Raw genomic sequence first — 14,441 nt, forward strand, 5'->3', positions numbered from 1 at the left:
AGTGAAAAATAGCAATACCTGAGGGGCTGAGCTGGCTGTGCCCTTTGGTTTCACTCTGAGTGACACCCAGGGCAGGTGAGGGCTCCTGGGAGGTGAGCTGTGATTATCCACTGAGCTCCAGAACCTTCAGCTCACTCCAGGAACTCCTTCAGCCCCCATAAAATGCCATTTGCTATGAAAACAGACAGTACTAGCCAAAAGGGAGTCCTGAAGGATCCCCTCCAAGGTTGTTGCTGCTCCTGCTGAAATAACCAAGCTCTGCAGAGGTGTTTGAACTTAAGGGGGTTTTTTGCTGTGGACCTTGATGGGCTTAAACCACATCAAAGCAGTGAAATTCTCGGGTGTATGAGTAACCTGTGCATTCCCCAGCACACTGCCTGCCTCCATAGTGATTCCCTGTGAATCCAGGGGGGTTTGGTGAGGGGGAGCAGGAGGAAGGCCCAGCTGAGCTGCCCTGCCCCAGGGAGCTGAGGGGTGAGGCACACTCAGCTGAGCTCTGGCAGTTCCATAGCCCTGCAGAGCATTTGGAGCCATGTGCACTCCTGTGTTGGCTGCTTGGAATGGGTGGAGGAGCTTTTATTGAAGGACACTGGACAGGATCTGAAGGTTCTTGACTCTGGAGTGAGCAATGAAGTGTTATCTTGCTGTACTGAGCTTGTCCCTGTGACATCATTGTTATGACATCAGTGTTGTGATACCAGTGTTGTGACATCAGTGTTGTGATACCAGTGTTGTGATACCCGGGTTGTGATATCAGTGTTGTGGTACCAGGGTTGTGATATCAGTGTTGTGGTACCAGGGTTGTGATATCAGTGTTGTGACTGAGTCCTGCCTGTGCCTGAGTCAATGGTGTTCCAGGATCCCGGGCAATGTCTCCTTTCTCCTTGTCCTTCCTCTGCCCTTCCCTTGGCAGCACCCACTCCAGGACATGCTGGGTTCCTGGCAGTCAAACCAGAGAGAAACCAGGATTCTTAATCCTCTGTATCCAACAAAAACACTGCCCTGGCAGTTTAATCATCACAGCTGATTGTTCTCAGGGACTTTTTTGATCCTTTGGGATGGATTTGCACTTGAAAACCTTTCCAAACATGCTGAGCTGACTGGCTGATGGATCCCCTTGGGCAAAGCCATCAGCTCTGTCCTCTGGAGATCCCCAGTGTGGCACTGGAGTCCTGCAGCAGCAGTGCCAGAGGCAGCTGCCTCGTGGCTCCCAGTGAGTCAAAGCAACCATAAAGTCAAATGGCTGACTGGGACCAATCAACCAAATATGTCTGGGGCAAGTCACCTAAACAATCCCAATAAATTCACCCCACTGCTTTCCTTAAAACAAGCAAAAATGTATTTGCTCTGGTGCAAGCACACTTCCTTTTGTCCTAAATTCCCCCTGCACTTTGTTCTGACCAATATAAATATAGTTCTTTATTTGCCTTTTAAGTTTTTATTGACAATGTTGTAGGTGTTCCCCTCCCATCTCCAGCACCACCTGCCCAGCAGAGGAATTCAGGCTTTCAGATTGAAGATGAAAACAGGCTTTAGTGAGCTGGAATTGCTGGGGTTTCCCACCAGGATGCCTTTAAAGAGGCAAGGCAATTTGTTTGCTGTTCTTTTGCTGGTGGCTCAGTGCAGCAGAGAAGAGTCCTCCCTCCTCTTACACTTCTCAGGGGTTACTCTGGTCCAGGTTTATGGAATCCTCTCCTCTGCTATCCTAGAGACAGCTGTGAGTTTCCTTGGAAGAGATTGAGCAGAGCTGCAAGAGGGACAGACTCTCACGAGGTCTCAGCTTTTCCTTCAGCTGCATGAGCTCCTCAGAATGGCTCATACCCAGCATCTCTCAGGGATCATGGTGCTCAGGGAAGAGGAATTCCCTGTTGTTTTAGTGGAAGCTGCTGGATACTGAGGAGTAATGAAAATCAGTCCTTAGGGTGGCAGAGGAAATTTGTTCTCTCTGACTAATGACTCAGTAACAGCAGGCTGATCATTCCCAAGGCAGGGCAGGCAAGTGGTGTGACTGGAGAGGTTCTGAATGCAGCAAACCAAGAGCCTTCAGCCCCTGCTCTCAGTAACTCCAATTCCTTCCTGTCTCTGCCCACTTTGCCCAAGGCCATGCTCATTCCTTCCTACAGCCCCCCTGAGTGAGAAGTAAAAGGGTTGTACTTTTCCAGGGGACAATGTCCACAGCTCCCAGCCCTTCCATGGTTAATTATTTTAATTAACTAATCTGTTCAAAACATCCAGAGCCTGTTGAGCCATCTGGACTGATTCAAGTCACATATTTGTATTCCTGATCTGCTGATTAAATCCTTCCGTTTGCTCCAAGCCCTCAGTGCAGCCAAATGTGCCCTTCCAAAGCTGCTTCACACAAACAGCTCAGGGGGTTGGGGGTTGGATCTGTGGGGAAAAGGTTGTCTTTAGCTTTGGGAGAGGTGTGCTGGGAACCCTGGTGCTGACACAGCCCTGAATCCCACAGTGGCTTGCATTGGGAGGGACCTTAAAACCCATCCAGTGCCACCCCCTGCCATGGGCAGGGACACCTTCCACGATCCCAGGTTGCTCCAAGCCCTGTCCAACCTGGCCTTGGACACTGCCAGGGATGGGGCAGCTGAAGGATTGCTCTGGCACCAGGCAGGAGCAAGCAGGAGATGAGCAGAGGGCCCAGGGCTGGGGTCTGTACAGAGCTCTGTGAAAAGCTCTTACCATCATCATCCATTCCTGGAGGTGTCATCCCTGTGTCTGAGAAGCAGGAATCCTGGACTGAGGTTATGGGTATTCCCTGCGGTGGAAATTCCCTAGTTACCAGTAAGGCTTGGAAAAATAAAAGGCCAAGACAGATCTCTGGCTGGGTCAGGAAGGTTTAAACTGCTAAAAATTGGATTTACCAGAGAGGCTGAAGTATCTGGGGATGCTGTTGGTACATCAGTGCTTGGGACACCTGGAATGGAGAAGGAATTTCAGCCTCTCCAGCCACGTGGCCTTTAGCATCAAGAACAATCACATGCAGAGGAGATTTCCTCTCCTCCTGTGCCCTGACTGGAAGGAAACTTTCCAGTATCCTTCTCAGAAGGGGTTATCTTGTCGTGGAATTCATTTTACAATAAAACTGCCTGGGTTTTTACACATACCATTGACCTTTAATTGGTATATGAACCCATAACTCCTGGGCTCCCAGTTTTATGCAGGGCAGGATGGATCGGTGCAGCTCCCAGCTGAGAGTCTCAGCTTGGGAGTTGTGTGAGCTTTAATGACTCTGCTTTAATTTAAATAAGATAATCTTGGCTTTTACAAGGGAGCTGAGGCACCTGGAGGACACCTTTTGCAAGAGCAGGCAACTGAACTAAGAGAACTCTCCTGCCTGGGTGTCTCTCCCCACAGCAGAGCTCCTCCTTTACCCTCCTGGCACCCGGGATTTGGGGGGTGGAACTCAGCCAGGCCCAGGCTTTTAAACCTCTCAGAGGAAAAGTCATCCAGCACCAGAGTGCCCCAAACACTGCAGCCACTTCAGGCTGGTCAATGGACACTTACCCAGTGGTGATTCCACCACTCCTGGAAATGTTCGAAAAACACGTGAATGTGGCACTTCAGGACATGGGTTAGTGGTGGCCTCAGCCTGATGGACTTGATGGCCATAAACATCTTTTCCAAACTTAACAATTCTATGATTCTGTGATTTTTTCCAACCTCATTCTTTCCATCTGTCAGAGCCAAACCCAAGTCTCTCGGTGGTGGTGGCTGTTGGGATGAAGGATTTGGCTGAGCTGGGTTCCTGTGGGTTCCCCCTCACAGGATCCTTGTTCCCTGCAGGTCAAGGGCCACCTGGACTACATGAAGCAGATGGACACGATCCTAAAAGCTGTGGGCATTAAAACCAAGGACTGCCAGCTGGAAGAGAGGGGCAGTGGCAGTCTTTTTTCCCCTCAAGCCAAGAAATCCCAGCGGGCAGCTGGCAGCGAGGCTCAGGGAGAGGAAGACACCAGGAAGGAGGAGGATGAGGCTGGGAGTGAGGCTCTCCCAGCTGACTGTGCTCACCGACAGAATTCCTCCAGCTCTGCCCTGGGAGAACCCTCTCCTCCCTGCCCAGACTGCTCACACAGCACAGACAGCAAAGATCAGGCAGCGGGGAAGGGAGCAAATTAGGGCAGAGCTGCTCAGCCAGCACAAAAACCGCTGTCAGCACATCCGTGGCTCGGGGATTCCCAGAGGATGGAGCTGGCGGAGCTGCAGCTGCAGTTTCCAGCCCCTCCGGAGAAAAGTGTGGCCCTGGCACGGCACCGGATCAAAGCACTTGGAGCAGCCGCCCACGGCACCTCCCCGAGGCGAGAGAGGGCACATTCCTGCCGGAGTCTGCACTGCTCCAAGGAATCCGACAGATCCCATCCAAATCCTTGCAGGAAGCAGCTGCACCCCTCGGCACCGTGTCCCTGCTGTGACTGGGGAAAGCAGGTGGCTCTGAGGGGATTTTAAACATTTCACAGAGAAGGGTTCATTATTAGGAAATTAAAACCATTTTCCACTGGAGATGAGTCTGGTTTGAGGATCTCAGATGTGTTCCAGGCTCTACCTGCCCCACTCTGGACAGATCTGGATCTGCTCTCCAGCTCTGCTGACCAGGAGGGGAAAGGCTCAGGCTGCCAGGCTTCCTTCCCTGCCTGCTGCAGGTTCACTGCCAGGGCTCGGGCACTTTCCCATCTCCAAGATGGTTTCCCTGTCTCCAGGCTGAGGTTGGTGGGTGTTGGAGGCCCTATTCCTGTTAGAAACATGTTTGGGACCCTGGGGGTAAGCAGCAGGAAAACCAAGGGGGTTTTGGATGGTTTATGAAAATCCTGGATTCTCCAAGCCAGCAACCCACTGAGACTTTCCTTTTCTGTCCCACAGACATCTCCAGCCTTAAAAGCTCCATCCAGACATATTTTTAATTGGCTTAGAACAAAACCAATACTTGGCACAGGATAAACATGGGTCTGTTTGATTTCTGCCTCCTTCCATAAAAGTGAGTTGGCTCCACTCTCTTCATCCCCAGTCTCAGAGCAGAGGGAAGAACCCAGCCCTACATTCCCTGCCAGCACAGCTCCAGAGCCTTGTGGGAATGATCCACATCTTCCATAAAAGCCCCTTTTCTGGCCAGTTTTGCTGCTGAGCCCAGGCAAGTGCATCAGGCAGGAGTGTGGCAGGAGGGTAACCCCCCTCTGGGGTTTTATGCTTTGCCACTAGGCAGGGTTCAAACTCTCCCACCTCCATCTGGGGACTCCTGTTGACTCATGAGAGGGAAAATACTGGGATTGTACCTTCCAATTTTGGTTCACACAGGTTTCTCCCCCTCCTCCTCCCCACTGACCCAACAGCCATGTTAATCCCCCTCCCATTCCCAGCTTCCTGCAAACCTTACCTGCAGATCGTTCCTCATGGAGTCAGACGTGGCTGGGTTTGGGGGTGATGCTGTGACCCAGCAAAGCACCGTGGTTTGGATGCAGTGCCTGGCAATTCCTGTCCCTAAATCCAGCATCCCAGGGGGCTCAGACCTGCCCAGCTCTGCCCTGGAGGGGTGCCTTGCTGCAGAGACAGGAGGGACTGGCTGTGGGATCCCACAGGGATGGGGCTGTTCAGCCAGCTGCTGTTGGTGCTGCAGGGTTGGGATGGGATTCCTCTGCTCATCCGAGGCTTTGTCCACAAGCAAACACCTAATTACACAGAACTGCCTGCATGAGACAGGAAGGAATTATTGCTTTTGAACATTTGGCTTGAAGAGTTGACTCTCCCTCTCTTTCTGTCCATCTCCCAAGGCTGATTTGGTACCTAACAAACTTCCAGACTCCACAGTACCTTTTTCTGCTCCTTTTTAACTCGGGTTGTAGTCCAAGTTTGTATTTATGTGAAACCATTATGGGAAGATGCACATCTTGATCTGGGTGCTCAACACCAGCCCCAAGCTCCATCTGTGGCAAAATGCATTGAACAGTTTGAGGTTTGAGCCTGTGCTTGGCCCTTGGCGTGTCCTGGTCACTCATCCCTGGCTCCCAAGGGATCTGTGGCAAAGAAATGCTGGGTTGGTCATACAAACTCCAGTTCATTTCGGGAACATCTGTGGGCAACATGGAAAGAAAACTGAAAGTGGCCTGGCATGTGGCTGCTTCTTCCAGCATCCTGTATCCAGGGATGCTGTGTCCATTTGGGTATCAGGAGGTTCCAGGAGAACAGTCTTGGAATTAGGCAGAAGACTTGGAGTGAAGGGTCCAGGGAGGGCACAGCAGCCAACTTCCAGCCCAAAGGCACTTGAGAAAGAATTTACTAAAATAATTTCTTTTATTGACTTTTTGAAGCACCCACTTGTCACATTTACTCAGTGTTCCCTCTGCTTATGGCTCTGGGGAGGAGGCTGGCATTGTCATTTAAAATACAATTTTCCTTTAGATTCTTATCTGAAGGAGGGGAAAAAGTGTAATTTCTAACTGCACCATCAAGGACGTGATGGATTGTCAGAGGGAAGCGAGATGGTCGTGTGCCAGGAGTGGGCACTGTGGGATGGGGGGATCCTGTGGGAGGAGCTGATCCCATTGCTACTGCGAGACACGCATGGAGCCACCGTGAGTCACACCCCACACCCCCACTGAACATCCAGAAATCAGTGTTGGACCTTCTGCACCAAGCTCAGCCCCCACAGTGCAGCTCTGCGTGACAAACCACGGCGGGGCCGCTGAGCTGGAGTGCACTGTGTGACAGCAACCTGAGACAGACCCAGCTCCCGGGAGGAGATCCAGCCCCAGGGAGGAGATCCAGCCCCAGCCCCAGGGAGGAGATCCAGCCCCAGGGAGGAGATCCAGCCCCAGCCCCAGGGAGGAGATCCAGCCCCAGCTCCAGGGAGGAGATCCAGCCCCAGCTCCAGGAAGATGTGATGTTCATGGGCTGAAGCAGCCCCAAACCTCAGTGTTCCTGTTGAAGCAGCTCCAGACCTCTTGCCCATGAGCCACAGGACGTTTTTCCACCACTTCCCCCAGTGCACTTGGAGGAGATCTGCTGAGCTCTGTGTGTGCAAAGCCAAGACTTGGCTTGAGGTTAGGGAGACACAGAGTCTGGAATCTGAGGTTCAGACTCACCAGAGATGGAAAGACCACAGGAAGGGTTAGAGGATGGTGATGGTGAGCACAGGAGGGACGAAAGAGAGAGACAAAGCAGGTTAATTCAGCAGCCACACCTGGCTTTGCAGGGTTTGATCCTCCTTGTGGTAGTGCCAGGGCCACCATCCCCTCCATGAGCTGCACCGTGTGCTGGAACAGGGATCTGGGGAGATGGCTCGTGGCAAATCAGCTCCCAGAGGGTTTGTGTTGGGCCCCAGGGATCCTTCCTAGCACCCAGAGCTGTGTGTGCCCGCTCAGGCCACGGGGGTGCCGAGCTGCAGCTCCGTGCCCGGGGGCTCTGTGTCCCAGAGGCTGATGGAGCGAGCGCCAGGGCCCCGCGGCACCGGGAGCAGCCTGGGCTCACTGCCCGGGGCCCCGGAGTCCATGGAGTCGGTCTCAGCCTGCAGGGTGAGCACGTTCTTGAGGGAGGTGGCAGCGCGGGCCCCGCTGTTGGAGTTCCTCATGGACAGGGAGATGGCGCTGGGCCGGGGCTCCGCCGAGCGCCGGCAGCAGGGCAGGAATTTGCCCATGGCCCTCTTGAAGTCCCTCATGAAGAGCGGGTAGATGATGGGGTTCATGGTGCTGTTGCAGTAGCCCAGCCAGGTGAGCACATCGAAGAATCCGGCCGGGACACAGTCACAAACTGCCTGGGGGGACACAGCAGGGATCAGCAGCCTCCCACCTCAGCCCCAACCCAGAGGGGTTTCCCCTTTCAAAGGAAACCTTCAAATCCCTTTTGAAGAGTTTTTTCCTTGCTGTTCCTCCCCGGGGAATTGCATCCTTGGTCCCGGAGGTCCAGCAAGACCTTCTGGTGCCTCCAATTGAACCCAGCTGGATTCCAAAGGGAAAACTTCTGGAAACCCAACATCAAGCCCCCACAGGCTCTTACCTGAGCTACATTGGTGATGAAGAAGGGCAGCCAAGCCACAAAGAACATGCCCAGGAGGATGCCCAGGGTCAGGCTGGCCTTCAGAGCCTTCTTGCTGTGCTTGTTGGTGAACCTCCTGCTCTCGCTGCCGGCCAGGGGCTGGCTCGGGGCGCATGGGACCTGCAGCCAGAGACAGGCAGTGGTGGGCAGCTCTCCCTGGCACCAGCACTGCCCTCTGCTCAAGGAAAATGGCATTTGGTGCTCCAGATCCTGCAAAAACCCCTGCCAGTAATTCCCTTCTTCGAGGGGCAGGAGCTGGGCACACACTACGAGCCCTGAAGCACAAATTAGGAAGGGGAAGCAACAGAAACCCTCAACACTGAGGGTATGATTTTATTTACTGTAAAATAGCGTGTTTGTCATTAGGCTGCTCTTTGGAGAAAAACCCAGCTCAGTCCATGTGAGGATAAAGCTGCCCTAAACAGGCAGCTCCAGCTGCTGATTACAGCAGCAAACTAATTATGGTTTTAAAAGGAGGACATAAAACATTTCAGCCTCCAAACACCATAACCCAGCCCTCCGTCCCCTCCTGCAATCTAAAATTAAGTGATTATCTCAGCCCTCCCCTGTAATTAAATTATGCCCAGTTGCAACTCAGCTTCCAGCCCAAAAAGAGAACAAAAATCTCTAAAATTAGATGAAGATGAAAAAGGTTAAAAGATGAATCTGAGGGTTCCCTGGTTGACACCTTGTTCCTCAGCCAATTTGGGTCTTCAAGGAACCTTTTGGGCCTCAGCTGAAAGACAGGGGGATGGATGCTGCTCTTGCATGGCACAGCAAAGCCCTGAACATCCCCTGATTCTGTGGAGTCCAAAAACCTGGCATCCTGCGAGGAAATAAACACTTTATGATATTGTGTGTTTATTCTTTAATTCTCCTTTTCCTTTTGACAGTCTGGTCCAGCTTATCACTTGTGGGAGAGCTGGCCGGATTCTGGCTCTGCTCTTGGAGAGAATAAACTCAATCAAGGTATTTAAAGGCAATTAAGTTTGCCTTTTCCCTGTAGGATATGAGGTCAATAAAGCCTATTACAGGGAATTAAGGCTGTTAGATTTAGTGGCAATTACCTTCTCCTGGAGAAATACAAACAAGTGCAGCCACGTTTTTGTTATAAAACCCACACACTCTGGTTCCACCGGCGAGCACACGAGGAGGGCTTTGGCAGCTCCTGTTATAGAGCAGGTAACAAAAATAGAAGCTTCTGTTCAAAATAAGGTGCTCTCGGGAATCTGGCATTTGCTATTAGTTAAAATCCTTCTCCCCCGTATGTCTCACACCCACCACGGCCAAGATTTATGAGTGGAAAGTCAGATAAGATTAAACCCCTCGGGGATGACGCCAGTCAAGAGAGGGGGGAAACTGTGTTTATTTTGCACTGCTGAACATTTTTACCTGAATCTTATTTATTTCTCTGCTTCTGCTCACACTGTTTCTGTGCTCATGAGCAGCTTCAGAGCTCTCCATTGCTGGGACAAGGCACGGGGCACCTCAGAGGATGTCAGGGAGGTGGATGTTGCCCAAAATCTCCCTCCCTGCAGTTGTCAAAGCTGGCTCCAGTCCCGAGGCCATCCAGGAGGCAGAAACAGCCCAGGCACCCAAATTGTGGGGTCCGCCAGAGGCGTCACGTCCCTGTGGGCTCCTTACCTGTGGCGTGGCCTCGTCGGCGGTGGTGGCCACGTTGGAGGCCAGGGAGGCCACCTGCACGGCCTGCTTGCGCGCCGCCAGCAGGATGCGGCAGTAGGTGAAGGAGATGGCGGCGGAGGGCAGGAAGAAGGTGAGGCAGGAGGCCACCAGGGCGTAGGGCAGGCTGACCAGCAGCCGGCACTGCTCCTCGTCCCCCCGGCCCGTGACGTTCAGGGGCCGCACCTGGAACTCCAGCTCGTGCCACCCCATCTTGATGGGCAGGAAGGAGGCCAGCGCCGCCAAGGTCCAGGCGGCCAGGACGAGCGCCAGCGCCCTGCAGGACGTCATGCGCAGCTTGTACCGCAGCGGGGACGTGATGAGCAGGTACCGGTCCAGGCTGATGAGGCACAGGTTGAGGATGGAGGCGCTGCAGCACATGACGTCGAAGGAGGCCCAGAGGGAGCAGAAGTCCCCCCGCAGCACCCAGCGGCCGTAGAGCTGGTTGAGCATGGCCGGGGGCATCACCACCAGCCCCACCATCAGGTCCGACATGAACAGGGACACCAGGAAGTAGTTGGAGGTGTTGCGGAGGGAGCGCTGGGTGACGATGAGGAGGATGAGGAGGAAGTTGCCCGCCGTGGTCAGCAGGATGATGAAGCAGAGGAAGGCGGCCACCCAGCTGCTGCCCACGAGCAGGGAGTGCTCCCCCAGCACGCTGGCATTGGGGGCCCCCAGGTCCCCCTCCATCAGGAGCCGGGGGCAGGGCTGGCTCTGGGCTGGGCACCTTCTCCAGCGTGGCCCGTGCTACGTGATCATCACCAAGGCTGGGGAAGGAGGATCATCTCTCCGCTCTGTGTCTGTCCTCCCTTCTCCTCTCCTCCTCCTCTCCCTCTCTTCCCCCACTGTCTCTCCTCACTGGCACTCAGGGCAGGGTGACATTCCCAGGAGCCGATCAGCAAGGTTTCCTCCCCATTACTCACAGCAGTTCCTGTAAATCCCCCTGCTCTGGGGTGTCCCTGGATGCTGCTTCTGGACGCTGGGGACGAGCTGGAAGGCAGGGAAACCAAGGTGCCAGGGATGGCAGGATGCTCTGGATACCCTGATGCTCTGGATGCACCGGACCAAGGAATAATACAACACAGAGATGCTCTGGATGCTCTGCACTTCAGATGCTGGGGATGCTCTGCATCCCAGGATATCCCAGATGCCAGGGCTGCTCTGTACCCAGGGTACCCTGGACGCTGGGGATGCTCTGGACTCCAGGATGCTCCAAATGCTGGGGATGCTCCGGCCCCCCGAGGCTCAGCCGCCGCCCCGCAGCTGTGTTGGGCTCCCTGCAGAGCTCTGTCCCCAGGGTCCGGAGCTCCTCCGCTGCTGCAGCCGCTGCAGCCGGAGCCGCCAGGAGCGGCAGAGCAGCCTCAGGAGAGGAGGACCGGGATGCTTCCAGCCGAGCCCGCCCGGGAGGAGGAAGATCCGGAGTATGGAAGGGATCTCTGCCGCGGCAGAGGAGCGTCCAGCCCACAGGGAGGGGTGGGAGTGGGTGTGTGCAGGTGCCAGCCCGACTTTCACCTGCTGCTGTGGATGCACACAAAGGATGCAGAAATGCCGATCGAGGAGGTGGGGCTGGGGGGGAGAGGAGGAGATGAAATGGAAGCGCTAATGAAAACGGGGATCTGGGCTAAACTCCACAAAGTGGCAGCCAGAGAGTTCCCGTTCCTGCCTTAAAGAGACAGCCCCGTGCTCTGCCATCCCTGCCATCTGTGCCAGCGCTGCAGCCCTGGCTGGAGGCACCTGGGCCAGCAGGTCAGTGGCCAAACCCAGCTGGCAGCTCGAGTTCCAGGCTCCACCCTCCACATTGGGCGATAAAAAGCAAAATTTTGCAAAGTCAAATAAAAAAGCAACAAACAGCTGCCCACAAGAGCCCTCAGGCAGCAGCCAGAGGACTCACTGGCAGATATTGCAGCAATCGGCAGCCAGGGATGGAGGAGCAGAGACAAGGCAGAGCCTGGCCCTCTGCTCCGGGGGTTTTGGATTGGCTTGGGGCAGCCCAGCTCCCTGCCTGAGGGGCAATCCTGGATGGCCCCACAGCAAATTCTGAGTCTCTGTGTGCTGCTGGGGATTCCACACTGCCACCTCCACACTCAGGGCAAAACCTCAGGGGGCTGGGCAGGGACAGCTTGGGGTTCTTTAATTACCCAGCTGCCCAAAGGTGGGGTTTTCCCAACCAGTGGCTGTGATTTCTGCTGGGGGAGACTGGGGCTGAGAGCAGTGGCTCCAGCACAGACCAGAGCTGAGGGTGTGCTCCTGGCACCCACCCTGTGCTCCCAGGGCCAGGCCCTGCCCTCCCCAAATGCCCACTAAAGCTTTCCTTGGCACGCCTCCCTGGGCAGTTGTGCTGCAGATGTGTGGGTGAGAGCCAGCTGTGCACACCACACCCCCAGCCACCCACCCCGGGACAGAAATCAGCCTCTTTACCACGTCCTGCTTTTCCAGTCACCTTTCCAACACATTTGTTGTGCTTTTCCCAGTGCCTGAACGGGCATTCCAGGCCTGGAAACCATCTGTGAGCAAGGCTCAGGAGGTGGAAGGCAGGGACCCAGCCCAAACACACACAGTTATCCCCCCAGGATCTCTGGGTCAGGCTGCCACTGGGAAACAGCTGCTGCCACTTGTGCCAGGACAGGCTCTGCCCAGGGCCCTCTCCCTGGATGCCCCCAGCCAAACCTCCCTGGCCACCTCCGTGTCACAGTGTGCTGGCAGCAGTCCCCAAGCAGCACCACGTGTGAGGCTCTGTTTGCAGCAGGAGGTTTCCTCAGCAAAGCCTTTGCCCCAGGAAAGCCTCACCTCCCATCTGTGCTGGGAGCAGAGAGAAACCCCACCCCGAGCCCACCCTGAGCATCCTCCCCAGGCAGGGTGAGTGAAGGCAGCAGCTCAGATTGATCCCAGCTGGATGCACAAGGAGGAAGTGATGTCCCAGTGCAGAGCCAGCCTTCCTTCTCAGCCCTGCTGCACACCAGCAACATCCCAGATTGTCTCCTTTTGCTTCTGAGGGGGAGACTGGATCAGAATCATGGAGTCCTGGAATGGTTTGGGTGTGGAGCTCATTCCATTCCCAACTCCTGCCATGGCAGGGACACCTTCCACTGTCCCAGGGTGCTCTGAGCTTCACCCAGCCTGGCCTTGGGCACTGCCAGGGATCCAGGGGCAGCCACAGCTGCTCTGAGCAGCCTCTTCCCAACATCCACAGCACATCCTCCATGCATGGGAGGTTTTGTACATTTGGTTTGGATGTGTTGGCTGGGGCAGCAAATCTGAACTGATTGAAACAAAATGTGTTTCAAAAAAACTGCCTTAAAATGAAGACCAAATCCTACCATTGTCCCTGCAAAAGCTTCTCTGTGCTGGCAGCTCTCCTGGCCTGTCTGTGCTCTCTCCCTGTGCTGCATTTCTGGACACATCTGCAGAGATCATGGACTCCACCAGCTCTGCTCTCCAGCACCACTAGCAGGGAAAGCAAAACCAGGCTGTCAACAGCCATCCAAGTGTCAACATGGCAAAAAAAAAAAAAAAAAAAAAAAAAAAAGAGTGAGACAGGGAGAGTCAAACTGGGAGCTGAGAGACTTCAGTGAGTCTCCAGCAGTCCAGGGCTGAGCACAGAAACATCCAACCCTGTAATGCTCTCTCGAGATGTCCTTCCAGGCTGTGTCTGGGATGGCTCCCTGTGTTTGAATTTGGGCAGAGCCTGGCTAACTGCCTCAGTTTATGGTTTCATCTGCACAGCAGCCCTCACTGCCTGCCTCTGCTGGAGCTCGGCTTGTGTGGAATGGAGGTGGAGACGTCCTGCTCCAAACACCTTGAACTGCAGCTCCTGGAGTTTACAGGAACAGCCCCCTGCTGAATCCAGCTTGTTTCCTCTGTACACCAGCAAAGGGGCCCCGTGATGGTGCTCAGTGACCACCACAGGCTTCTCCACCTTTGCCTGGCTCTCAGGTAAAGCTCCCTTCCTTGGGAAGACACTTCACAGCCTAAAACATTACAGTAACACACTGAGCACCTCTAGCCCTGCCAGGCCCTCCCTGGTCAGCCCAGCCCCTCTGCTGTGGCAATTCCTGCCTAATGCAAACCCTCTCCCACTTCCCAAAGCACAGACCTGCTCTCCCAACCTGTGCAGAGTCCCCAGAGCCTCAAGGAGGGGGCAGTGAGAGCTGAGCTCAGTGAGAGACAGTCAGAGCTGAGCTCAATAAAGGGGACAGTGAGAGCTGAGCTCAGTGAGGGACAGTGAGAGCTGAGCTCAATAAAGGGGACAGTGAGAGCTGAGCTCAATAAAGGGGACAGTGAGAGCTGAGCTCAGTGAGGGACAGTGAGAGCTGAGCTCAGTGAGGGACAGTCAGAGCTGAGCTCAATAAAGGGGACAGTGAGAGCTGAGCTCAGTGAGGGACAGTGAGAGCTGAGCTCAGTGAGGGACAGTGAGAGCTGAGCTCAATAAAGGGGACAGTGAAAGCTGAGCTCAATAAAGGGGACAGTCAGAGCTGAGCTCAATAAAGGGGACAGTCAGAGCTGAGCTCAGTGAGGGACAGTCAGAGCTGAGCTCAGTGAGAGACAGTCAGAGCTGAGCTCAGTGAGGGATAGTCAGAGCTGTCTGCTGGCCCAGCACAGCCTCTGGCCCCTTCAGGGCCAGGCTCAGACCAAGGAGCATCACTGATCACTGCTCAGGGCACATCCACGCTGGCATCAGTGGGACCAGAGGTTTGCATGGGCACATGGAATGCCCGATCCAAACCCCC

At 54.6% G+C, this 14,441-nt stretch overlaps 2 protein-coding genes across 2 annotated transcripts in view; one reads left to right on the forward strand and one right to left on the reverse strand.

Moving 5' to 3' along the window:
- The window catches only part of TMCO4 (transmembrane and coiled-coil domains 4), a 36,105-nt gene extending 31,562 nt beyond the window's left edge, over positions 1-4,543 (forward strand). Inside the window, exon 13 of the mRNA XM_066564054.1 lies at positions 3,799-4,543. Within this exon, the coding sequence (XP_066420151.1) occupies positions 3,799-4,131 (333 nt within the window). The 3' untranslated portion in view covers positions 4,132-4,543. The remainder of the gene's footprint in view (positions 1-3,798) is intronic.
- A 2,277-nt stretch (positions 4,544-6,820) lies between these two features.
- Positions 6,821-11,035, reverse strand: HTR6 (5-hydroxytryptamine receptor 6). Its single transcript, XM_066564055.1, has 3 exons — positions 9,679-11,035; positions 7,996-8,154; positions 6,821-7,753 (listed from the first exon to the last, which is right to left on the reverse strand). Exons 1-3 carry the CDS (start codon positions 10,402-10,404, stop codon positions 7,361-7,363), a joined length of 1,278 nt encoding a protein of 425 aa, XP_066420152.1. The 5' UTR covers positions 10,405-11,035; the 3' UTR covers positions 6,821-7,360.
- Positions 11,036-14,441: the final 3,406 nt, after the last annotated feature.

The sequence above is a fragment of the Molothrus aeneus genome, chromosome 21 (assembly GCF_037042795.1).
Source record: "Molothrus aeneus isolate 106 chromosome 21, BPBGC_Maene_1.0, whole genome shotgun sequence".
NCBI classification, from domain to species: domain Eukaryota; kingdom Metazoa; phylum Chordata; class Aves; order Passeriformes; family Icteridae; genus Molothrus; species Molothrus aeneus.

What these genes read in the sequence shown, in the direction of transcription:
- HTR6 (XM_066564055.1), bottom strand. Translation starts at nt 10,404, where the DNA reads ATGGAGGGGGACCTGGGGGCCCCCAATGCCAGCGTGCTGGGGGAGCAC. An exon ending in CCGACGAGGCCACGCCACAG is followed by an intron (nt 8,155 to 9,678) that starts GTAAGGAGCCCA and finishes CTCTGGCTGCAG; the next exon opens with GTCCCATGCGCCCCGAGCCA. An exon ending in TCATCACCAATGTAGCTCAG is followed by an intron (nt 7,754 to 7,995) that starts GTAAGAGCCTGT and finishes GTGTCCCCCCAG; the next exon opens with GCAGTTTGTGACTGTGTCCC.